This window comes from Lagenorhynchus albirostris, chromosome 20 (genome assembly GCF_949774975.1).
Source record: "Lagenorhynchus albirostris chromosome 20, mLagAlb1.1, whole genome shotgun sequence".
Classification (NCBI taxonomy): domain Eukaryota; kingdom Metazoa; phylum Chordata; class Mammalia; order Artiodactyla; family Delphinidae; genus Lagenorhynchus; species Lagenorhynchus albirostris.
In genome coordinates, this window is record NC_083114.1 from 49,130,154 (window position 1) to 49,155,824 (window position 25,671).

Below are 25,671 nucleotides of genomic sequence, written 5' to 3' on the forward strand. Positions count from 1 at the left end.
GACGACAAAGAACAGCCTCGCCTCCTCCTGGAAAGAGCTAGGTGGGACTCCTCACTGTGCACTGTGCATGCAGGCATCAGTCATTCAGGTTTAAGTGTATATAACTTGTACTGGGCTTCCCTGGTGGCGCGGTGGTTGAGAATCTGCCTGCCAATGCAGGGGACACGGGTTCGAGGCCTGGTCTGGGAAGATCCCACATGCCACGGAGCACCTAGGCCCGTGAGACACAACTACTGAGCCTGCGCGTCTGGAGCTTGTCCTCTGCAACAAGAGAGGCCACGACAGTGAGAGGCCTGCGCACTGCGATGAAGAGTGGCCCCCGCTCGCCGCAACTAGAGAAAGCCCACGCACAGAAACGAAGACCCAACACAGCAATCAATCAATCAATCAATAAATAAAGCTTGTACTACATGCCAGATGCAGGACAAATTTAAAGGAGAAAATTATATAATCCAATAGTCATTATCTTATCAATTTTTCTTGAGACACTTTCTCCACTGCAAATCATAAGTGAATGTATCTAAAATAGCCTAAAGGTTATATAACTGCAAAATGAAATAAAATCTTCAGATTTACACAAACCAATCACAGGCCTGCACTGGACCAGGACAGTGGAGGCAAGTCCTGCCAAGCCCAGAACGCCACGCAGTGACCCCTGCAACAGGCTGTAAGAGAGGGACCCACGCTTACCAATCCAGCATTCCAAACGTGCACAAGGAGTAGTCTTCACCACATCTGGAGGGTCCACACCAACATTCAGGCACAAAACTAAGGCAACGCTGACGGTCTTCATCTAGAAACACAACAGAAAAAACAAATAATTCAATATGAAATTCACTGATGAGTTTTCCAGTTGTTAAAATGTTCCCAGACATACGGAGCCCTCTGCTTCTACAGCCGGTCTTCAGTCGCCTGTTACCTGTGCCACCCCAGGGGTATTTCACACGTAAGACAGGGTTTCAGAGTCAAGTAAGCAGATGGGGAAGAGTACATGGCAGGAGAGGCTTTTCTCAGGCTTCCTTATGATATACTTCCAGAAACAGAATTATTTGATCAAAAGATATAAACATGTTAAGACACTCTATACATTCTGCCAAATTACTTCGCAAAAACTCTGCACAAATTTACATTCTGACCAGTTCATCGCTATTCTCATTATTTAAAATTGTTAATAATTTGATGAGAGAGAAATTGTCATACTGATTTAGTTTGCATTCTTTAGTATTAATAAGGCTGAATATTTTTTTCAAATATTTGTATCCTTTGTGGATTTTCTACTCATGTTTATACTACCATTTATTTACTAACATTAGTGATCTTTTCTAATTGGTTTTCATGTACTCTTTACATATTAAAGATGGCATCCACATAATTTATTGTAAATATTTCCCTAGTCTAGTGTTTGCCATTGGATTCCTTCCTGATTCTCGACATACCGAAGCCCTGGACCCATCAGCTGATACATCTTCCTCCACACCTGCTCCTGCTCCAACTCCGACTTCCCAGTGTTAGGAAACGTCAGCCCCACCTATCCAGCTGCTCAAGCCAGAAATCTGGAACTCATCCTTCATTAGTTCACTTGTTCAACAGATATTTACTAAGCACCTACCAGGTGCCAACCGCTATTTTTACAAAATGAAGATACAGTAGTAAATCAAAGAAATAAAATCCCTGGGGCTTCCCTCGTGGTCCAGGGGTTAAGACTCCGTGTTCCCAACGCAGGGGGCACGAGTTCGACCCCTACTCAGGGAACTAAGATCTCGTATGCTGCACAGCACGGCCAAATAAATAAATAAATAAAAGAAAAATCCCTGCAAGGAGGGGCAAGATATCATTTCAAATAGGGTGGCCGCTAGGAAGACCACCTGAGCCTCTGCTCCCTCCACCAGGCTCCCGAGCGCCAGTGCCCACTGTGACTCCCCGTCCATCTCTTTTGTCCTGCTCCTGAATGTCTCTGAGTTTGTCCACTTCACTATCTGCCAGCTCTAAGCCACCATCACGTCCAACCTGTGCTCCACCATTTTCCCAGGACCCCTTCCCCTGCCTCCCCCAGTCCAGGCTTTCAAACACATTGGCACACTGCCCTGTTTTCAATCAGTTCCCAAAACCTTCAAGATTCACTGTGAACTGCTCCACATGCTATTCAAGCCTCATAAGCTCCAGATCCTGCCAAGCTCTTCACTCACATCAAGTCTCACCCTTGGTCTGCCAGCATGACCTCTGGGTCTTCAAACACAGCCCCTCAGGGCTCCTTGCACGGCCTCACCAGCTCGGGGTCTCTCGGGTTCAGACCTCCACTCCTCGGGAAGGCCTTCCCAGACCCTGTCAGGGCAGAGCCACCTGCTCAACACCACCCCAGCATCCATGTCTTCCTCTTGGTGGAGCCAGGCCCATTCACGCTCCTCTGTGCACCTGCAGCTCCTCCAAGGTCAGAGTTGACATGCAGGAGCAGACACCTGGCCCAGGCCTAGCTCAGTGACCATCTGCTGAGTGGGTGAATACAGGGATTTTCCTCTAATGTTTTCACTTGTTTCACATTTCACCCTCCCCTTTTTTTTATTTTTTGGCGGTACGCGGGCCTCTCACTGTTGCGGCCTCTCCCGTTGCGCAGCACAGGCTCCGGATGCGCAGGCTCAGCGGCCATGGCTCACGGGCCCAGCCGCTCTGCGGCACGTGGGATCCTCCCGGACCAGGGCACGAATCTGTGTCCCCTGCATCGGCAGGCAGACTCTCAACCACTGCACCACCAGGGAAGCCCACACTTCACCCTTTTAATCCAGCTGGATATTATTTTGGTATATGGTACCAGGTGAGGATTAATTTTGTCTCAAAAAACTACCCAATGGTGCCAATTCCCCCTGTTAAATAATCTCCCCAAACTCACAGGTTTGTAGTGACTCCTCTAGCATATATTCCCACATAGACCAAATTCTATTTCTGGGTCACATACTTCACTGATTTAACTAATTTATCTTCACAACATTTCACAATGCTTGGGAGAGCCTGGTTTTCTCCTTCACAATTTTTTTTAAACTTTTACTTGGCTACATTTATATTCACCTATTTTTTCCAAATTAATTGTTATTCAATTTCTTAATCCCATGGAGATTTTGATTAAAGTTGTTTAATCAAGCTGCATATTGATAACACTGAGTATTTTAAATTGTCTTCTTTGATCCAATAATTCCACATACGAGAATCTGTCATAGGAGGTACAAAATATAATAAGAGAGAACTTTCTATGTGTAAAGATTTTCTTCACAGCATTTCTTTTTTTTTTTGCGGTACGCAGGCCTCTCACTGTTGTGGCCTCTCCTGTTGCGGAGCACAGGCTCCGGACGCGCAGGCTCAGCAGCCATGGCTCACGGGCCTAGCCGCTCCACAGCATGTGCGATCTTCCCAGACCGGGCACGAACCCGTGTCCCCTGCATTGGCAGGTGGACTCTCAACCACTGCGCCACCAGGGAAGCCCTTCTTCACAGCATTTCTTATCATGAAAAATAAGTGGGAGCAACCTAAATTTTAAGCAAATAAGGGAATATTTAAGCACACCATTATATACTCTTAACAGAATGACACTTAGATTAAATTCTTAAAATGTTAAATGAATAGAAATGGATTCAAAATACAAAAAAATTTCATTAAACATATAAACTAACCTTGGCAAGACATGACATCCTTATGATATTCTATTTTTCCATACAGGAACACAGTGTGTTTCTCTGTTTATTCAAATTTTCTTTTTTCTTTAATATTTATTTAATTATTTGGCTGTGCTGGGTTGGATCTTTAGTTGCGGCATGAGGGATCTTTAGTTGTGGCACGTGGGATTTTCAGTAGCGGCAGGTGGGCTCTTAGCTGCAGCATGTGGGATCTAGTTCCCTGACCAGGGATCAAACCCAGGCCCCCTGCATTGGGAGTGTGGAGTCTTAACCACTGGACCACCAGGGAAGTCCCTCAAATTTTCTTTTAATTTTTCTCAGTAATGTTTAGTTAAACATTACCTCTTAGTTTACTTCTTTATGTTTAGTTAAACATTACTTCTTAGATGTTTAGTTAAACATCTTCGCCAAGTCCTGGTCATTTCTTTTAAGATTATTCCTGGATTGTTCATGACTATTTGGGGGCAATATGCTACTATACATGTATTTTGCCCATAGGAGTTTCTTACTGATAATTGCTGATATACCAGAACAATGTTTCGTGTTTTTTTTTCATCCCCACCTTCCCAGGCTTTATCCACCAGAGAATGTCCTTTTCTTTAATCCAGAAACAGGAGATAAAACCTGCGGCAGAATCTACACTCATTAGCTCTTCTGCAAGAATATAATTTGGGTAACAGTGACTTTTCTTTATAGAGATTCACCAATGGAATCGAAATTGTTTATTTTGCTTTGGAAACTTGTTTCCCCAGCCAAAGCGAGGTCCCTTTGAGGATTTTCTGACTCCCTAATCAGTTAACAATTTTGAATACCATATTCTCTTACCAGCGGAGATCTTTGAAAACTAAGAGACAGAGAGCAGAAGGGATGGGAGAACTCCCACATGGACCTTGGGAAGTGACCTTTATTCCTCCCCTCCACCCCCCCCAACCCAGGCATCCTATTTTTTTTTCCATATTTAATTTTTTTTTACACAGCAGGTTCTTATTAGTTATCTATTTTATACATATTAGTGTATATATGTCAATCCCAATCTCCCATTTCATCCCACCACCACCAACCCCCCATCAGAATAATGTTTAAGTCACTTTACTAAATTCTTAATTAAACGTAACTGCTTTTAGGCGACTCTCTCCAGGTTTTGTTAGTATACAAACATACTGTCTGTGACATGATGAGTCTATCTCATTCTTTCCAATAGATCATTCCTTTTTCTTTTTTAGGTCTTATGGCATTACATAGATCTTCCAAAATCATATTACTAATAATTACAAAATGATGATAGTGGTGATCTTTGCACTTGGTTTTAACAAAATTGTCATAAATGTTTCATCACTGAGAATGATGATGGTTACTGATTTGATATAATCTTTATTACAGCAAGAAAATATTCCTCTGTTCAAACAGAATTTAAAGTTATATGGGGAAGAAAGGAAGTATTTTTGTCTCTTCTCTCCCAACACTTAAAAAAAGGATTTATTGAGACTTCCCTGGTGGTCCAGTGGTAAAGAATCCACCTTCCAGTGCAGGGACGTGGGTTCGATCCCTGGTTGGGGAACTAAGATCCCACATGCCGCGGGGCAAGTAAGCCCGCCCGCCACAACTACTGAGCTTGTGCACCTCAACTAGAGAGCCCGCGTGCCACAAACTACAGAGCCCACGCACCCTGGACCCCGCGTGCCACAACTACAGAGCTCACACGCCCTGGAGCCCGCGCACCACAATTAGAGAGAAGCCCGTGCGGTGCAACGAAGAGCCCATGTACCGCAACTAAGACCCGACAGCCAAAAATATATATATATTCTTAAAAAAAAAGAAACAAAAAGCATTTATTAATAATAATTTCACTCTTTAAAGGAACTGCAACCCTGCCTCCAAAGACATACTGAAGAGAGGAACAATATCTTCCCACAGACATGCCAGAATCTTCTCATTATGAGCCATAAGAAACAAATGGTCCCTTGACCTAATGTCAGGAGAAAGGGCTGAAAAGTAATCAGAGAATAACAAAAGTTTTATTTATTAGTCATTTTCCAATATTTAATTGATCAGTATCAATAATCCCATACAGATGATTGATTATTTTACAGCAAACTCACTCTGAGTATAAGCTGCTTAAAAGTAGAAGTTTCTGGAAACATTTCTGTGGTCTTCCAATGGCCATGGTGAATAACTACTAATACCTGCCCTTTACCATTTTTAAATCAAGGGCATTTTTTCTGTGCTCTATAATGTGGAACTTGGAGGTTTCCATGAGGTGTGGATTAAACCCGGGAGCAAGTTCCAAGTTGCTTCCTAAGGAAAATGTTGCTTTTCTTACAGTCATGGGACAGCCCCTCTGGGTGCAAGGGAAGGCTTCAGGGGAGAAAACATTCCATACGGATCAGGGTCTCTCTTAGACTGCCTGTGCCACCACAGTTTTGTGTTTTGTCCTCAATCTGCAAAGACAGCCTACTCTCGTTTCTCTCACAAAGCCCAGGTGAAGGACACTACACTCAGGGATCTGCTCTAAGGCCCAGCCCACCCACTGCTCCTCAGCCAAGCCCTGCCTGCTGTGGACCCAGGAGAAAGAGGGTAAGCCAGCCTTCCAGGCTGATGAGAGCTCAGGAACACCCCACATTACCCCTTCTTCTTACCTCCAGGCGTTTACGGCCAGGTCTCAAGCCCAGTCGTTTCTGATCATTTCTGAGCAAGAATGGCCTCCACATGCCAGTGCTTACTCCTTAACTGGCACTGTGCTACGCCGTCACCAAAAGGCCATGAACTAGAAAAGGTGGCTGTGTGCCGTCCTTAGGGAGGCATGGAGAGAGTAAAGAATTTGGGCGGAGGCGCCAGGACTGTACCCTGGTCACTGGGATTTCAAAGCTCCATTGCTGGAGCATCTGTTTCTTCTTCTTAATCTCTCTGTTGTCAGGCAGGTGGTGCAGGATGAGATAGGGCATTTACACAGCATTCCTATGCTCTCTGATCATAATCCTATTTCTTCTACCTCAGCTGACACTCTAGACAAATTGCATTCCCTCCACCTCTACAACTGCAGTTAATGAACTTAAAATAACAATTCTCAGTAAAATAAATAATTTCTAATTTCATTATAAAAAGTATGATCTCTGAGGCTCTCCAAGTCCTTAGACAGAAATACGAATGGAAGCACTATTATCGCTCTTTAGTCCTGCAAGGCAGCTAATGGGCCTCACCTCACCAGGCCTCCACCAAGTGTAGTGTTCATTACTAATCAAACATTACTGACAGCAACAGTTTCTCCGTGATTGCTTTGAAGGTGAGCAATAGGAAAGCATGGCCCTCAGAGAGAAAGTATAAAATTAGCTACACTCCATAAATTAAGATATTAAAGGAATTAATTTGATTCATCCTGGCGTATATAATACACACCTAACCCTACATCCTGCCTTTTTATATCTTTTAAGAAAACAAGGGAAAACATCTCAAGAATATATTGACCCATGAACTACAAACATGTATTTGACCTAACACCTAGCTACCAATTTAATTCCACAATTGGGCAAAAGACAATACCAGTAAATATCCTTAAGCCAATCAAATATGTCTTTGCTCCCCTGCAAACTGTCATGGCATTGGCTTGATTTCAAATGTGGTGGATTTTAAATTCTTAGCTATACCCTAAAGTGTCTTTTTGGTATTTTATTTTCATTTCTATGGCAACCTCATTCCAAAAATTCTAGATTCATGTTTTTAATAATACAGTTATAGCATTAAGAAAATATAAGGGCTATCAAATTTACTGTGCCAAAAATTGCATAATAGTACATAAAATAACCATTTTGAATTTTAAAACATTTCTTCTCCAATGTCATATAATTGAAGATGACAGAGTTATATCCCTAGAGGTTAATTTCGAATTTGAAAAGAGTATCATTTTGAGAAGCTCTAAAACATTAAGTGATCACTGAAAACGTATGACCTTGGACATGTCGGTTAATTCCAATCTCTCCTGAACAATTCTCTCACCCTAAAATGATGTAGATGATCTCTCGGGCCCCAAGATTTCTCTGATCCTAAAGTTTTGACTCCAGGACTGGTCTCTCCAGCCATACCGGAAGTATCCCTAAAGGCATGGAGCACCCTGCCTTACGATTCTGAACCCAACCTAGAGGGCTCAACATCACCTTGGCTACAAGGTGGGAGAGGCTGGGGACAGTCGGGCAGTGGGGGCCTGACGCTGTTGTAACAGCCTGGGCAGTTTCCCATACAATCCTCTGGTGCCAGCTGTGTTGTGAAATTCACGATTTTTCCAATTTACAAAAGGATAATATGGTATATATCCCATATCCCATGTAAAATACCAAGAAGGGTCTGGAGTAACATCCTATTCAAAACCATTAAAATTTCCACTGAAATGCACAAATATCAACAATCCATGGAATAAAGACTATCAATAACCTCATACCAGCTCACAACCCAGTTGTGCCCCCAAATGAGTTGCAAAAACATTTCCAGTATTCAGAGCTTTTGGATTTCAGAATTGCAGATAAGGGCCTGTGGACCTGGATCACTGCCTCTACTTGAAAGCCTCTGTATACTGCTTGTCACCTTGCTGATTAAAAATACATTAATGCCTGTCACCGAAGAATTCAAAACAAAATCACAAGGAATTCCTTTATTGGTTTCTTCCTACTTAATTATTTGATAACTATATATTTTTTAAAAGATACAGTGGATCAAACCTGAGTATAAATTCACAGGCTGGCATGCAATGACACCCAAGCTGTTATACAGAATGAAGAAATTATGCAGCTTAAACTAGCCAATCACTGCTTTCTGCTCCCCAAACCGAGAGTCTGACTCACTCCTATTCCTTCCAACATAAACAACTGAGCGTAATGGAAAATAAACAGAAAGCAAGACTAGGATTTGCCATATATGCCACAACATTCACTATTCCCCTGTTTGTCTGAGGGCAAAGCCACCCAATTCCCGGCAGTGCTCATTAAGATTCAGAGCATCAAGCAAGAACTTTGAGCAGAGCCGAAGCTATACAAATGCATAATTTATAAAGAAAGTCAGAAACTAGAACATATAGCAAACAGAGTAGATACACTACAGGAGGGGTGGGGGGAATCGAGTTGTTGAAGAAAAGGAAAAACCAGTTTGCCTCCTAACTCCCATCCCAAAGACTGCTAGAAAGAAGTGAACAATAAACCTAGCAAGAAGCACATCAAATGGAATTTTTGCAACCAAGACCAATAATACAAAACAAGATCCTCATCACCAGCAGCAACTGTGTGAACCTGGGCAATCCCGGTTGTCTATTCCTTTGCTCATTTCAATGGGAATTGGCAATGAGGGAGTGGTTCTTGAATGTCTGAGTTCAGTTTGTTACCTTGAGCCAGAGGCCTAACTTGGGTTTAAGGACTCTTTTTTGAGGCCAAATTCTGTCTATATTCCCCTGTTTTTAAATCTACGTTCACTCCTATAAAATAGCCTAATAAAAAGTGAAGACACAAGAGGTAACTTTTCAACATCGAAAATTAGAAAGTCTCGTCCAGAGCTACTGTCTTAGACGTGTGCAGATCCCTCCCTCCCTCACCCTTCCCACCCCATCCAAACGCTCAGGACATGTGGAGTACGTGTACCTCCAACATCACGACGCTTAGGAAATTTATATTTCTAAAAGCCAAATTAAAGAACTGAATACAAAATAGGTTGATTATAGGGACTTCCTGGTGGTCCAGTAGTTAAGACTCCACGCTCCCAATGCAGGGGACCCGGGTTCGATCCCTAGTCAGGGACCTAGATCCCACATGCCGCAACTAAAGATCCCTCATGCCGCAATGAAGATCCAGCATGCCGCAACTAAATATCCCACATGCCGTAACAAAGATCCCGTGGGGGAAAAAATAGGTTGACTATAGAGATCATAACTGCTTTAAACAAACTAAAGAAATCCCTTCTCAGAGGAATCCTATACGAAATCTTTTTGTGATTCCTTCATGAAACAGATGGTCTTCCCTTGGTGCCACCTTTGCAAACCTGGGCGTCTGTGATATGGGGTTCTACATGCCCCACCTGGTCTGAGGAGCCAGTCTACTTGCACTAATGAGCTGAGTGAGGGACCAAAAATGACTTCCTTGCCTTTTCCTGTAACACCTTATGAAATGAAATTTAAGTGTGTATACACACAGAGATAAAATTAACTATCCAGTCTCCTTACTTAAAAAGTGAAAATAAAAATACTTAATTGTCGGGCTTCCCTCGTGGCACAGTGGTTGAGAGTCTGCCTGCCGATGCAGGGGACAAGGGTTCGTGCCCCCGTCCGGGAAGATCCCACATGCCGCGGAGCGGCTGGGCCCGCGAGCCATGGCCGCTGAGCCTGCGCGTCCGGAGCCTGTGCTCCGCAACGGGAGAGCCACAACAGTGAGAGGCCCGTGTACCGCAAAAAAAAAAAACTTAATTGTCACAGAGGGATAATAAGAAGATGTGCATACTGACAAATTAACTCTAAATAATTCGACTATATAAGGTCTAAATATGGTAAACCATTCTGTTGAAGCCGAAGGGTCTGACTTGAGGGCACAGGTTAAAGAACGCTCTGTGTCATGTGCTGGAACATTACAGCATCTTTAAAGCACATTTGCAGGTTGCACAACTCTGTTGGTAGAGGGTGAACTTTGTAGCACATGCACTATATCTCAATAAAGCTGTTAGAAAAGACATCTTTTCAAAGAATGTTAAACAGCATGGGACATACCCAAACGTAACCTGAGTGAAGAGAGGAGGTACACAACCAGATCCATAATTATTATCCCAAATGTGCAAGTATACATATGCAGAGAACACAGAGTTAAAAAACAAGATGCCACAAGTAGTTTTGACCTCTGGGGAGTGGAAGATGTGGATGATTCCTCTTTTCCTCTTTCTACCTGGCCCTTCTGTGTGTGTATTTTCAAATTTTCTACCGTGAACATAAGTTATTTCTATAAGTGGAGGGAAAGGTTATAAAAATTATTTTATCACAATAGTCAAGGATTTTTTACATGGGTGCATATATGTATATATAATTTTTATTGTATCCTGAAAATAAAGAGAGTGGCTTGTTCGGTTAGCTGAAGTTTAGACACTAGTCTAACTTCCAAGGCAACAAGTGGGTCAGGACTGAGGAAATGCAATGCGGGTGATTCCCAGCATGCCTGCGGAGACAGAACTCTGCTAACCAAACTGAATGTGGCCTCATAATCAACAATATACCTGGTCTTGGCAAAGCAAGTAAGTCAAAGGGCTCTAGTCTATTTCTTCTCCACTCCTTCCCAGGTCAGGACACAAGATAAGGCCCACTGCTAAAATTGCTTTCAACAAGATTCTCCAATTCAATAAATGGATTGATTTCAAGGCTGTTTAGAGATTTCTGTTATTTGATAAAACACTGAACAGCTGCTTTACCACTCCTAATGTAAATTAAAATTAGCAGCAGCAGCATGGGAGTGAGTCATTCATTCAGGACTAATTTTTCTTCCACTCTTTATTATCCAGCATATGTTACCCATGGTACAGATTTCATAAAAACAATCTTAAGGCAAACCAAAGTACACACAGCTCCCAGGTGGCTGAAAAAATACACCCGAGGTGGTTGGAACACCTTGATAACAGGCATTTCACCACTAAGTCTGAGGATGCTACGTGTGGCTGTTATCTTCTGCTACCATCCACCCTCTTGGTTGGGACAACATATTTTATGAAGCTGTTCTCAAAGGTCTCACAGCTCCAAGTGGAGGGTAGTGTGGATTCTGCTAACAAAGGCCTTGAAGAGCATCACAGCCAGGAGCTGGAGTGTGGGCCCCACTAAGTTGTCGAGGCAGAAATGTGGCTAAACAGATGTTTTTCAGGAAGACTAACTCATGACAACGGCTAACATTTACTTGGGAAGGAAGAGGCTGGAGGAAGGGAAATTAGCCCGGAAGCTGTTATAGTGAAACAAGAAGACCTGCACTGGGTGCAGGGAGAGTGGGAAAGAAAGAAACCTCTATTTCAAAGAGAACAGGGGATAGCATGTGCTGCTAAGTGGGTGTCGGAGATGAAAAGCATAAAGGTCCTGTGTGGCTGAAACTCCGTAATAAGCCATCCATTAAAAGCCCCCATGGGGAACTGTGGTAGACACCTGCCATCTGACTCCCCATAACCTTTTTTACACCTTCCATCACCTTGATAACTTCCTATGCTGTGGGTCCCACCTTCCCAAAGTAGAAAATAAGAACAATTGTGTCTTAGACTCTCTTGCAGCTAAGGGGCCAGCCTGTGGCCTGGGCTCCTCCAGTCAGATACACCTGCCCGAGAATCAAGTTCCGAATCCAGCAATGCCAAGCCCCTGCTCCACAGGGAGCTGTGTGGCTGAGGCACCTGACTCTGGAGGGTGGCAGCCGCACAGCTGCTAAGCTCATCCCAATGTCCCAGTGGTTCAGCAGCTACTGAGGCCCCCTTGGGATCTTCAGAAGATCTGGGTCTGGCCCTGGGTCCTCCCAGAGATCTTCAACACATTCCTTTTCTGCTTAACCTCCCAGCATGGATTCCAACGCCTATAACTAAGAATCCTTAAGGCTCTTTAGGGGAGAAAACATTCAGAGGCCAAAATCATCACTGGATTTAACTACGTGGGCATCTTGTACTAATCGCCAACTCAACCGTCGTCAAACCAGGGAACTGAAGACACACAAAGATTTTGCCAAGGTGCTGTTATCCCAACAAGCGGCACTTTTGCCTCCAATCTCACACAGACTAGCTGACCGTATCTAAAGGAGAGAAGAAGGAAACGAAAGGTCTTAGCTGAATCATCACTGAATCATCACTATCAAGAACCTTCCTGAGCCCTGAAAATACTCAGTCTGAAGGCAGCAAAAGTAGCATCTTGACCTCACAGTGATTTAGATCTAAAACTGGTTCTGGCAACTCCTTTTCCTTTGATTATAAGAATGCAGCCCACTAAGTTCTCGGCACAGCACTCCCTTGCCTACCCCCTTGTATCTCTCACAAGCATACTATACTAATAAACTCTTCCCTTACCTGTCACGCTGCCTCTCACTGAATTTGTTCTGTACCAAGACAGAAGAACCTATGCTCTACTGAGCCCCCAAACATGTTCTGTGGTTTCAGGACCATGGCCCGGGGAGTGCACAGCAAAAGCAGCATACCTGCCAGGAGGTGAGCTTCATCTACGGGAATGGGGCCCACAGAGGGTCCCTGGCTCTGGGGAACTGTGGTGATGTTTATGTACTGTGAGATATGATTTGCTTTTTGGTCTTTTTATAAATACATGCACATACTACTATATATTGGAAACAACGATTGGCTGTAAGTGGAGAACACAGGTTTTCGCTGTACGCTTCTCTCAACTCTTCTACTTGGATGAGAGTTTTTCAGAATAAAGGCTTGGAGGCAATCTACACTGAAAAAACTAAAACTGATCACAACAAGAATCCAAGCAAAAATATATTCTATTGCTTGAAACTAGTTGCCAGGTAATAGAAAGCATTTTTGTTTCCATGAAAGGACAGTTCTGGAAACCATTCTCCTCAGCAGACTGCACACAGAGCTGTCCCACTCTAAAACTCAACAGAAAAGGCAGGGGTGCCACAACATCCAAACATCAGACACACTTTCTACCATTCAGCTTAACTGATGGGGTGCCTGACGGTACCCTGAGTACACGCACTAAGCCTGGAAATCAGAGAACTCTCTGGGTTTTCATACATTCATTCATTCATTCACGCCGCGGCAGGTCTTTGTTGCAGCACGCGGGATCTTTGTTGTGGCACGCGGGATCTTTGTTGCGGCATGCGGACTCTTAGTTGCGGCATGCGGACTCTTAGTTGCGGCATGTGGACTTCTTAGTTATGGCATGTGGACTCTCAGCTGCAGCATGCGGGATCTAGTTCCCCGACCAGGGATCGAACTCGGGCCCCCTGCATTGGGAGCTCGGAGCCTTACCCACTGGACAACCTGGGAAGTCCCCAGGAGTGAATTCAAACACATCAGGGATGGCAGCACTTCCTGTGGCCTTCTCTTCATCAGTACATGCAGCAGAAGCTTTATCAGTAAGACTGGACGCTCCCTCAGCTTCTGTCACGTGGGTCAAAGGACCACTCAGGAAGCTCTACCTCACATCCCTGCCCTCCCAGAGACAGAGCTGCACAAGAACCACAAAGGGGCACAGCATGAGACCGCCACCTCCTGCCCTTCCCCAGGCAAAGGTCCCACATGTGGCACCTCCATACCAAACCAGCTCCCTCCCCGCACCATCGCCACCAGCACGACACCTCATCATTCTGTAACTACTGTGAAGTAAATTAAGTCCACTGACTAACAACAACAACCAAACACTTGCTCACTTTAATAAGCTAAGGTAACTGACAACAATGGGAACATTCCACGTTACATGAACAAAATTCAGAAATGCTTTCCATCTACATCATCATCGTGTTGTACAACTGAGCTTCTGCTGCACGTACCAGGACTAGGAAATGTTTCACATTTTGCTTAGCTGACTGTGTAATGAAAGTAGTAAAACTGAACAAACACATGGAAAAGGAAGAGGGGGGGAGGAGGAGGAGGCGGGAGGCTAATTCCTCCTCGAAAGTCTCTCCTCCTGTGGCTTAGTGCCCTCCTGTCCGCTGACCTCTCTTTGTTATCATCCCCTGCCTCCCGCAGCCCCAAACCTGCTCCACCCGTGTCGCCTCCTACGTGAGTGAAAGGTACGGACAATTACCCAGCTCTAAATCTGGACACTTCACCCCAATCTAATGTTCCCAAATTGATGTCCACGCTGTCCATCTCCATACCCTGAGTTCAAGCCTCAACCTGTCTCTCCTCCATGACTCCAATTGCTCCCCTCCAATCCAACCTCCTTTAATATATCTCCATTTTAACACCATGGGTGCCTTCTACACTGACAGACTAACCATGCCATCCCATCACCCGGAGAGCACAGCAGTGCAGGGCCCCACAGGATCGCTCCTTTACATTCATATACATGGCCAACGACTCTCCAAACGTGCAACGCTCTCTCACATTCTTTGCCTTTTTTCTGGTCACCCTGTGCTTCACTGCGCACACGCATGCACATGCGCGCGCGCGCACACACACACACACACACACACACACACGCTGCATGCGGATTTGGGGGAAATGTCCACCTCTACACCTAACTAAACTATTAACATCTATTTTAAAAAAAAAGAAAGAAAGAAAGAAAAGAAAAACTGAGAAAAAAGACAAATATCAAAAACTAGGAAAAAGAACACAAAATACAAACAAGCACTTTCCAGAAGAAAAAACTCAAAAGGCCAACACACATACCAAAAACTGTGCAAGCTCACTATTTCTCAGAGAAATAGAGACAAGATACCATTTCACATCACAGTATTGGAAAAAACTTCCAAGTCTGACAGTACCTATACTAGCAAGGTTGTGGGTGAACAGGAGCTCCGGACACTCCTGGACGCGGGAGCTTGAACACACTATTGCCTGGAGAGGATTCTGGCAACACGATGGAGTGGAAGAGTGTGCGTGTCCTACAGCTCTGTTCCATTCTAGGTAAATACCCTAGAGAAACACTCACACGTGCAAATGTAGGCACGATAAGGACATTCACTGGGTGCTGTCTTGAGAAGTGAGAAAATTAGAAACAACCTAAATGTCCAACAATGGGGACTGGATGCATTACATGTATGTTCATTTATAGAGTTCTCCTCAGGGGATGAATGAAAGTCTTCTACTGAGATATCAATGAGACCATAAATATTTCTACGTTTTTTCAAATGAATGCAAAGATTGGAAAAGAGTTTATAAAAGCTATGAAAGTGAAGGCAGCACAAAGACTCCTCTGACTCTTGGAGACCGAGTATCCCGCCCATGAAATCACCATGGCAATATGGCCAGCAGGGACAGACGGCACATGGGAAAATCTGCATCAAGCACGTTAGGAAAGCTTTCTAGTTTTCCGGGAAGAACCCCATTCATCGTTGCTGAGATGACAATAACTAAAAACAGAAACTGTAGTGCATGCAATTAACCTCTACGACCATAGCAGCAAATTCCAGCAATTACAGGCACTTGACCATGACTACAAGTCATGCACCGAGTGTAGTGGTCCCATCAAAACCACACAAAGCAGCACCTGTAAAACGAGGGCACTCAATACACACTGACTCAGAAAAGAAATGTTGTCAGCAGTTGTGGCTGGACCCTGGCACTTCACCAAAGGGGAGGAACAGCTCCAGACCATGTTGCACTCAAAGTGGTCACGGTGGCTGTGAGCCTGGTCCACCTATGTTAGGTAGATTAGGTGTAGCAAATGTGTTTTGACTTACAATATTTTCAACTTATGATGGGTTTATGGGACTTAACTCCATTGTAAGTCAAGGAAGATCTGTAATGGGTCATTTTCCTTGTTAGAAAAATGAATCTTTAACCTGAGTAGCTCCCTCTAGAAACCTAGAGTTGTGTTTCAATCAGAGAATGGCCCTACTGATTGATAAAAGATATTATTCAGAGGTAGATCTGCAATTCGACACTCCTCCCACCACAAAAGACCTTTAGACCTTTAAAATGAATGAATGGGTGGGTAGATATGTAGGTAGATAAATAGGTAGGTAAACAAATAGATAATAAATGAATAAATGGGTGGGTAGGATGGATGGATGGATGGATGGATGGATGGATGGATGGATGGATGGATCAAAACAGAAGCCTGAAACTTGCCTTAGGTATATAATTTCCCACAGTGTCATCACTAAAACAAAATCATGCAAATATAAGCAGAACAGGACTAGTCCCAAAATCCAAAATTAATCAACTACTTCAACTAAAGAAAGATAGGGGGAGAAAACTGTCACTCACTATGAAATTTGTTACATAATTGCATGTATTTTTAAAAATCATGTGAACATTTTTTAGTGGCTAAGGAAACCACCTCCTTAAAAACTCTGCTGGTAAGAGACACCATAGAAAATAACGGCACCATGACTGACATACCTTGAGCTTCACACAACTACCAGCATTTCACAAACTTAGATAGTAGAGGACAGTCAGATCCAGAGTTACACCAGTTCCCAAAGAGCAAATCCACTGCTTTTCTGATTTAGCCACAGCTTGTTCTGGAGCCAGTTCACACCATGGACCCAGGGCCTGAGACAGACCCTGATCATGAACAACTGAACAGATGGGTTTGTGCGGGCCTACTGTGTGACAACTGCTCTGCTGGATACTTTATGTACATAACTTCATTTTCAAACATAAGTAAATATTATCACTTCTATTTTACACTACAGAACCCATAGTTCGGGAAGAGAAATGCCCGTGTGACCCCAACTGGATTCAAACCTCCTTCTATCTATCTACTTATCTACTTTGCAGCCAGCATTTCCCTGCCCATGTTCTCCAGCCCCAAGCAATGTATTTTCACTGACTCCTAAAACTTGGAAAGGGTTTACATATCATCTGCTCTGTCATCATCACATCCTCACATTTTTTTTAAACTCCAAAAAAATGAAACCTGAGAGGTTACATAACTTTCATCTCAAAACAATTACTTAGTAGTAAGAGTAAGACAAAATCCCAAGCCGTCAGTGACTTCACTCCAAAATGCAGAGTTAAAAGTATTTAGTCTTGGGCTTCCCTGGTGGCGCAGTGGTTGAGAGTCCGCCTGCCGATGCAGGGGACACGGGTTCGTGCCCCGGTCCGGGAAGATCCCACATGCCACGAAGCGGCTGGGCCCATGAGCCATGGCCGCTGAGCCTGCACGTCCGGAGCCTGTGCTCCGCAACGGGAGAGGCCACAACAGTGGGAGGCCCGTGTACCGCAAAAAAAAAAAAAAAAAAGTATTCAGTCTCTCCTTCCTCTTTGCCTGGCTGAAAACTTCACCTTGAGATTTACCCAAACTTGCCCTTAAACCCCCAGCCCCAGGGTCAACTGAGAGTGATGGTGAACTGAGGACCGCACCTCAAGACCTGGATTGTATTAACCCTCCTTTCACCATATTTTACTCAAATCCACAAAAGCCATGTTTCTCTTAGACCCACAGCAAGAGTGGACCTCCACTCCAGGAAGAGACTGTGAAGGGCAGCCGGAGAGGGACAGAGGAGACTGTGGGAACTCTCCATGGCTGCATGCAGGTGTGTCCTGTGCACAGAGTGCACAGCCAGTGTGCAGATTTCACCTCTGGGCCAAGAGAGCCAGTACCATCAGCAGCCCAGCTCTTGACTCTGCTTCCCTTCCCTCAAAAGACTAGCTCATTCCTTCGTTAAATGATATTCTCTAAATTTACAAAGATGGAGGAATTTATTTTACACACTTTTGTAATGCAAATACACTGTATAGGTACTCAATATTTAGTTACAACACTGTTCTCACAAAAGCGACTCTGCCTGTAGAGAATGGACTTGAGGACACGGGGAGGGGGAAGGCTACGCTGGGAAGAAGTGAGAGAGTGGCATTGACATATATACACTACCAAATGTAAAACAGATAGCTAGTGGGAAGCAGCTGCATAGCACAGGGAGATCAGCTCAGAGCTTTGTGACCACCTAGAGGGGTGGGATAAGGAGGGTGGGAGGGAGATGCAAGAGGGAGGGGATATGGGGATATATGAATGCATATAGCTGATTCATTGTGTTATACAGCCGAAACTAACACACCATTGTAAAGCAATGATACTGCAATAAAGATGTTTAAAAAAAAAAGTAAAAGTGAAACAAACAAAAAGGGACTCTGCCATCATTTAGTACCTGCATAGAACAGAAGCTCAGGAAAGTTCAGTTTCTATCCAATACTTAACACAAAATTCTAAAACACTAAGTCTCTTCTTCTTCCAACATTATCTATCTATCTTCCAACACTTCCCTTTTGTGACTATATCATATTTCAGTATTTGGCTGAAATTGGCTTCCTGCTGAATACCTGGTTTCCTTATGGGGGTCTGGAATTTCAGTACCTGCCACTCAGAGGCTGCCTACATGACCAGCCCCAGATAGGAACCTTTAGTGCTGAGTCTTTACCAAATTTCCCTGGTCATTAACATTCCACACGTCTTGTCCTAACTCGTTCCTGGGGGAGTGAGGCATGTTCTGTGTGACACCTCTGGGAGAGGACCCTTGGAAGCTTCTGCCTGGCTTTCCCCAGACTTCGCCCCATGCACCTTTTCCCTTTACTGGTTTTGCTCTGTCTCCTTCCACTGTAATGGTCGTAGCCATGACTACTACAGGCTGAGTGTTGGGAGTCCTAGTGAATCATCGGGCGGGGGGGGGAGCAAGGGGGTGTCTTGGGGACCTTTGACACAGACCATATGTGTACAATCAAACAATAATCAACTTTTCTCCCGATCCTTCCCTCAACCCTTCAAAGGATATGCCAACTCCTACAAATAGCACTGAATGGGTCAGAAATGTATCTTCCTCCCCAGGCTCTCAGATTTAATGCTTATTAGTACCTGATTACAAATTAGACCTTTAACCAACCAGTCTTAAGCTCTCGGAAAAGTAACCATTTATGCCAAGTCCTCCTCATCCTGACATTTCATTGCTGAAACAGTTTTTTGATAGGTTTCTCTTGGCATGAAACAGGATAAATTAGACTTAAATCATTTTCAATTTGCTTAACAAAGTCCACAGGATAAATTGCCTGGATAAAAGTGAAATTATTCCAGTTGACTGAGATATTTTTCACAACAAAAATAAATGGCATAGTGAGTTAGGCAGATTGCAAATCCAACCACCATAACAGTTCCTACTTCTCACTGTGTGTCAAGAAAAATACTCCAAAACATATAAACATGGAAAGGTACAAGGCACAAAGCATCCCATCTGTGATGACCATCAAATGGAAGGACCTAAGAAAACTCAGTGTTCTTTGGCAGCAAAACTATGGAATCATATGCCATAGAAAGTTTAAGGAAAACTGGAATGTATGAGATTAAAACTTCATGAATCTCTGTGGGGCCTCACACCACCTCTAATACATGAGTGCTTGCCGCGACGCGGAGAGATTGGGTTCCACGTCCTGTGGGTGCACAACAAACTACCCACTTAGTGGCGATTCTACAGGTCAGAGATTCACAAAGGGACGAAGGGGACAGCTCATCTCTGCTCCTCAATGTCTGGGGCCTCAGCTGGCAAGACACAAAGGCTGGTGATGACTCACAATGGAACCACCTGGAAGCTTCTCTCACACACCTAGCAGTTGATGGTGGTGTGGGCTGGGATGACAGGAATACCAGTGAGTAGCTTCCCAATGTGGTCTCCCAAGTGGGGCTGGTCTGGGCTTCCATGGTGGCTGGGTTCCAAGCATGGGCATCCCCACGAGAACCAGGCAGAAGCTGTGTTGTCTTTAGCCCCCAAGGCACAGAGCATCATTTCTATCATGGTCACAGATGGCCCAGGCCCCAGAGGAAGGAAAAAGGATGTGGCCTCTCAGTGAAAGGAGTGTCACCACCACACTGCAGTGGCACCGTGTGGGATGGGAGATGGCTGTGTGGTCCTCTTTGGAAAATACAATCCACCAGCCCAGTCTACCCTCTGGCCACAGTTCACATCTGTCCACATGCAAAATGCACTTGGCACCTCCCCAAGGCTCCAAGGCCCACGAGGTTACCACCTCAGCTTGAAGACCAGGATCTCATCATCTAAACCACGTCAGGGGAGCATGAGGCTCGTCACGTGTTCCCTCAGATCTAAAGGCCTATGAACTAGAAACATACACATGGCCCGCACACATGGAGGGGCCGGCACAGGACAGCAGGGGCACACACACCCAGAGCCATGATTAGGGCCCTGGTCTGCTGCCTGGTGCTTGTGCTCTGGGGCTCGTGGTTCCAGCCTCTCAGATGTACTTCATTTCCCATAAAAAGTACCCCCTGTTTGCAGCTGGGGAGTTTTCTCAGCCTGCTTCCTGCCAGTACAAGTTTGGAGGTCCAAAGGCCTTTTTTCATTTTGTTCTGTTTCAGTTTAAGCAGATACGTAATCTCTTACAATCTTTGTGGGCTTTTTGTGTAACAATTTATAATCCACTCCATCAGACAAAGCTACACCCATGAAGAGAGGAGCCCTTTGTCCCCGCCTCCCTTTCCAGGCTGAGGGTCAGCATCCTTCTGATTCTCAGAGGCCAGCCGCTGAGGGAAAGACCACAGCCCAGATCCAAGGCCTCAGCAAAGGCTCCCACAGACCAGCCTAGATCTGCGAACTGCCTGAAGCCGTTCCTTCATTTGAGGACCCTCTGCCTGGAGGAGAGGCTGGAAATGAGAAAGTTTTAGTTTTGAACCCAGCAAGTCCTGTCTCTTTATACTGAAACGCTGTTCTTTAGCTCACCTGCCTCCTCTCCAGTTCTATCACAGGCACCAAGTGGAAGCCAGGTGGCTCTTTGAATATTCTGCCTGGAAATCTCCTGAACTAAATTACTGGGTTCATTAAATACATTCTGTGTGTTCTGCTCTTTATCACAGCAACAGCAACCCCAAATGCGCCACCACCACATAACGAGGAGCTCCTTTCCTCCAGTTCACAATAAAACGTACCTCCTTTCCTTTCAGGGATGTGGCCCAAATCCAGCCAGGCCCACAGGCTTACTTACTGTCCATCCAGGCAGAGGAGGGAGACAGACACCACATGCCCACCCCATCCCCAGCCCTAAAGCTTCTGCAAGGCCCTTAGACTTTTGCCCGCCACCTGGACCCTAAGCCAATGCCAAAGGCTTTAGGATTTTATCATGGCAATACCTGTTTCCAGCTTCCAAAATGTGCTCACATCATCTACTGCTGCTTAACAAACCCCCTTACTCCGTGTGTGAAACCACCACTGTGCTCACAGCCTCCACAGGTCAAGAGCTGGGAAGAGCCCTGCAGGGGGTGAGTGACAGCTGGGGAGGAGGGGGCCTCTGCACGCCTCTCACATGGCCACAGGTGTCCTCACAGCAAGGGGGCGGCTCCAGAAACAAGGACCCCAGCGGATCAGAGGAAAGCCTCGCATGACCCAGCCTCTAGGTCACAGGGCCCATGGTCACAAGTGGCCCCGATTCAAGGGGAGGGAACAGAGACGCCTCCTCCATGGAAGAAACAGGAAAGTCACAGTGACTGTATGGGGAAAAATACAATCTGCCTTCATTTCCTGTTGTCTCTTTGTTCACCTCCAAGTCCTACACTGTAGTAAGAAATCTCATTACAAGCACACCTGTGTACACAGGATTCCATTTTTCATTAATTCCTCAGTGAAGACAGGTTCTAAACAGAGTTTAAGGTTGGTTCATGACACGAGCATTGGGCTCTGCCCCTCTTGCTGGGCGCCTCAGCTTCAGTGTCTCGGCTCAACCACAAACTGCCTCATAAGTTTCTGCTTCGCTGTTTTGGGTGCCTTAGTCCCACACTTGGATCCAACAATATAAGCTATGTCTTCCCCTTCTTGCAAACTCCCTCCAGTGTCAAACCAAACACCATGCCAAACAAAAGTTCCCACGGGATAGATACCCACTGGACAAACCGACTGTTACACACCGCAGACATCTGAACTGTTATCATGCTACCTGAGTGCCTCTCAAGCGCAGCCAGGTGCACGGAAACCCCCAGGCCAAAAACAAGAATCTTTATCCTCTTGTAAGAGCAAATTATGCTGCATTTTGAGAACATGTGATGAACCTGTGACATGACAACCAGGTCCCTTGCTGAACTCTACCTCTCCCAATTCCACCTCAGCAAGAGTCCATTTAAACAAGAGGAAAACATCATCAAAATTAAAATGCACGGGGCTTTTCTCCAAAATGCTTTCTACACTGGAGTTCTTAAATACCAGCACCATCATCAATGATGAAAGAATAAAATATAAAAGGTACACAATCTAAGAAATAAGTCAAATAAAATAAAAACCTGGGTATCCTCCTCCTCATCACAGAGAAGCACCACAAATGGTCCCATAACTAGCTGTAAACCCGAGGTATCACATGCCCTCTGGAAGACCACAAATGTACTAGCCCATAAGAGGACCCATAGCTGTTAAGGCAAACATTTAAAACAAAAAGTTGCAGCCTAACAGTGCCCGCCAGACCTTGAAGAGAGGAAAAAGGGAAATTCAAGAAAAAAATTTTATAGTAGATGTAGCCAAAAAGATAAACATACTTCTTTCTGACATTTTTTTACCATTTGCAAAGTAATGATAGGTCAATCCTCTATTATTAATTCCAATCCCAACTTGAAAGATGTGAGAATGAGGATATGGCAGGGATAAGCAGATTTCCTTAAAATAAAATGTAAATATGAATGATACGGATGTAAACAAAACTGCTGCCCCACAAAAATTGCTTCTGGAGGACCCTGGCTTCCAATGTGCGTTTAATTACAACCCGAGTCCACATTAATAAACCCTTTCAACCTAAGACAGCATGAACTAACATTGAAACTAATCTGCCTTAGTTTTAAATGGCAATACAATGAAAATGATAACAACCATAAATGTTATCAAGACAAACTTATATCAGTCCAAAAAATAAGTAAATATTATATTTTAGTAAACTTCCTGGAAACTCCCCAAAACACTGCAACCCAAAACAGCAGGGCAGCTGGTTGATGGCCAGAAACCTTACAAGAAAAATCCAAATAGCTTGGCAATATTACTGAAAATATCAAAACCAAAACCATATCCCACACACCTTATAAACAGAGGGGATGCACAGACTCATAAAAATGTTTCTAGGACTTCCCTGGTGGCACAGTGGTTAAGAATCCGCCTGCCAATGCAGGGGACACGGGTTCGAGCCCTGGTCAAGGAAGATCCCATGTGCCACAGAGCAACTAAGCCCGTGTGCCACAACTGCTGAGCCTGCGCTCTAGAGCCCAAGAGCCATAACTACTGAGCCCACGTGCCACAACTACTGAAGCCCGTGCACCTAGAGCCTGTGCTCCATAATAAGAGAAGCCACCTCAATGAGAAGCCTGCACACCGCAACGAAGAGTAGCCCCTGCTTGCCGCAACTAGAGAAAGCCCACACGCGGCAACGAAGATCCAACACAGGCAGAAATAATTACATTAATTACTTAAAAAACAAACAAACAAACAAACAAAAAACCTGCTTCTGCCAAGACGGTGCTGCCTACCTCAGCCGGTAACCGAATACCCTGCGCATGATCACGACCATCTAACACACTGCAAATCCTCTCCATGGAGAGTCAGAGATTTTACTGCAAGTTTCCAGGCTTCCATTTGTTGTGCTTTTGCTTGTTTTCTATCTAATAAAACTAGATGTTTAAGAAGTAAGTTGGGGGCTGGTATAAGGCTCGATTTCTTTTTATACAATCAGAAGATCCATCTGAATCCTGCTGTTACGCTGCAGTAGAAACCCCAAAACAACCCACTTAATAAGTCTTAAAAAGTTTTAAAATTCTATCATCCTTCCCCTAATCTGAGCAACTTTTAGGCACAACAACTTCAAAGGCAGAAAACTCAAGCCCAAATTCTACCGTATCTTATTAAAATATATATATATAAACAGAACAAAGAATCATGATATTGACCCTTTTGCCAATTCCAATCAAATAATTTTGAAAAAAAAAAAAGTCAATGTTCTCTCAAAGGTAGAAGATTTAGGGACTTCCCTGGTGGTCCAGCAGTTAAGACTCTGCGTTCCCAACACAGGGGGCCCGGGTTCAATCCCTGGTCAGGGAACTAGATCCTGCATGCCGCAACTAAAGATCCCACATGCTGCAACTAAAGATCCCACATGCTGCAACTAGAGATTCCGCATGCTGCAACTAGAGATTCTGCATGCTGCAACTACAGATACTGCACACCACAACGAAGATCCTGTGTGCCACAACTAAGACCTGGCGCAGCCAAATAAATATTTTTTTTTTAAAAAGTAGAAGATTTAGGTAGTGTTGACTGCCTCTCTATAACACCTGGGTGCCTCTCACACCCAAATAACTAGTCAATCCATCAATTAATCCAAGTGAAAAACAAAGTGAACAGAAAGGATTACCACTGAATTCATGTGTTAGTCACGTATTTTCTCTTTCTCTGACCCTCAGGCGCACACAACAGAGCAGGCATTTACTGAGCTCCTGCTGAAGGTCTCATAACCCCCTAGCTCTAATTTCTGAAATATACATAAACTAAAATAAAAAAGGGATAGTTGTCACCAGAACAGATGTTGCAGGGTTTTATCTCTAAGCACTTCATGGGAAGAAATCCCACTCACCAAATGGCAGTTACCACGAACCAAGTGCAGCCACTGTTGATTAACGTCCACCACACTTGAGAAATAAAGGAAGAGAAGAGCCACCCTGTGATGGATATTTTTAATTAAAATGTTCAGTTTTCAGTAATGGCTAGTTCTCTCAGCTTTTTTTTTTTTTTTTTTTTTTTTTTGTGGCTGCATTGGGTCTTCGTTGCTGCGCATGGGCTTTCTCTAGCTGCAGCGAGTGGGGGCTACTCTTCATTGCGGTGCACAGGCTTCTCATTGCAGTGGCTTCTCCTGTTGGGGAGCACGGGCTCTAGGCGCGCGGGCTTCAGTAGTTGTGGCACGAAGGCTCAGTAGCTGTGGCTCGCGGGCTCTAGAGCACTGGCTCAGCAGTTGTGGCACAGGGGCTTAGTTGCTCTGCAGCATGTGGGGATCTTCCCGGATCCCCTGCATTGGCAGGTGGATTCTTAACCACTGCGCCACCAGGGAAGTCCTCTCTGCTGACTTTTAATGGCTTTATTCTTTTTTTTTTTTTGGTGGTACGCGGGCCTCTCACTGTTGTGGCCTCTCCCATTGCGGACCACAGGCTCCGACGCGCAGGCTCAGCGGCCATGGCTCACGGGCCCAGCCGCTCCACGGCATGTGGGATCTTCCCGGACCAGGACACGAACCCGTGTCCCCTGCATCGGCAGGCGGACTCTCAACCACTGCGCCACCAGGGAAGCCCAAATGGCTTTATTCTTGAGCTGTGCTCGAGCCCTCAGACAAGTTCTTCCACACACAGGCAGGGCACACAGTTCCTGATTTAGGTGGCAGAAAGGAAATACTG

The 25,671-nt window shown here is 44.7% G+C and overlaps 1 protein-coding gene across 4 annotated transcripts in view; it reads right to left on the bottom strand.

The window, feature by feature from the left end:
* Positions 1–25,671, bottom strand: part of RPTOR (regulatory associated protein of MTOR complex 1) — a 347,492-nt gene that overhangs the window by 266,516 nt on the left and 55,305 nt on the right. For all 4 annotated transcript variants that reach the window (XM_060133269.1, XM_060133267.1, XM_060133268.1 and 1 more), the window contains exon 2: positions 691–793. In XM_060133269.1, coding sequence (XP_059989252.1) covers positions 691–793 — 103 coding nt within the window. The remainder of the gene's footprint in view (positions 1–690; positions 794–25,671) is intronic.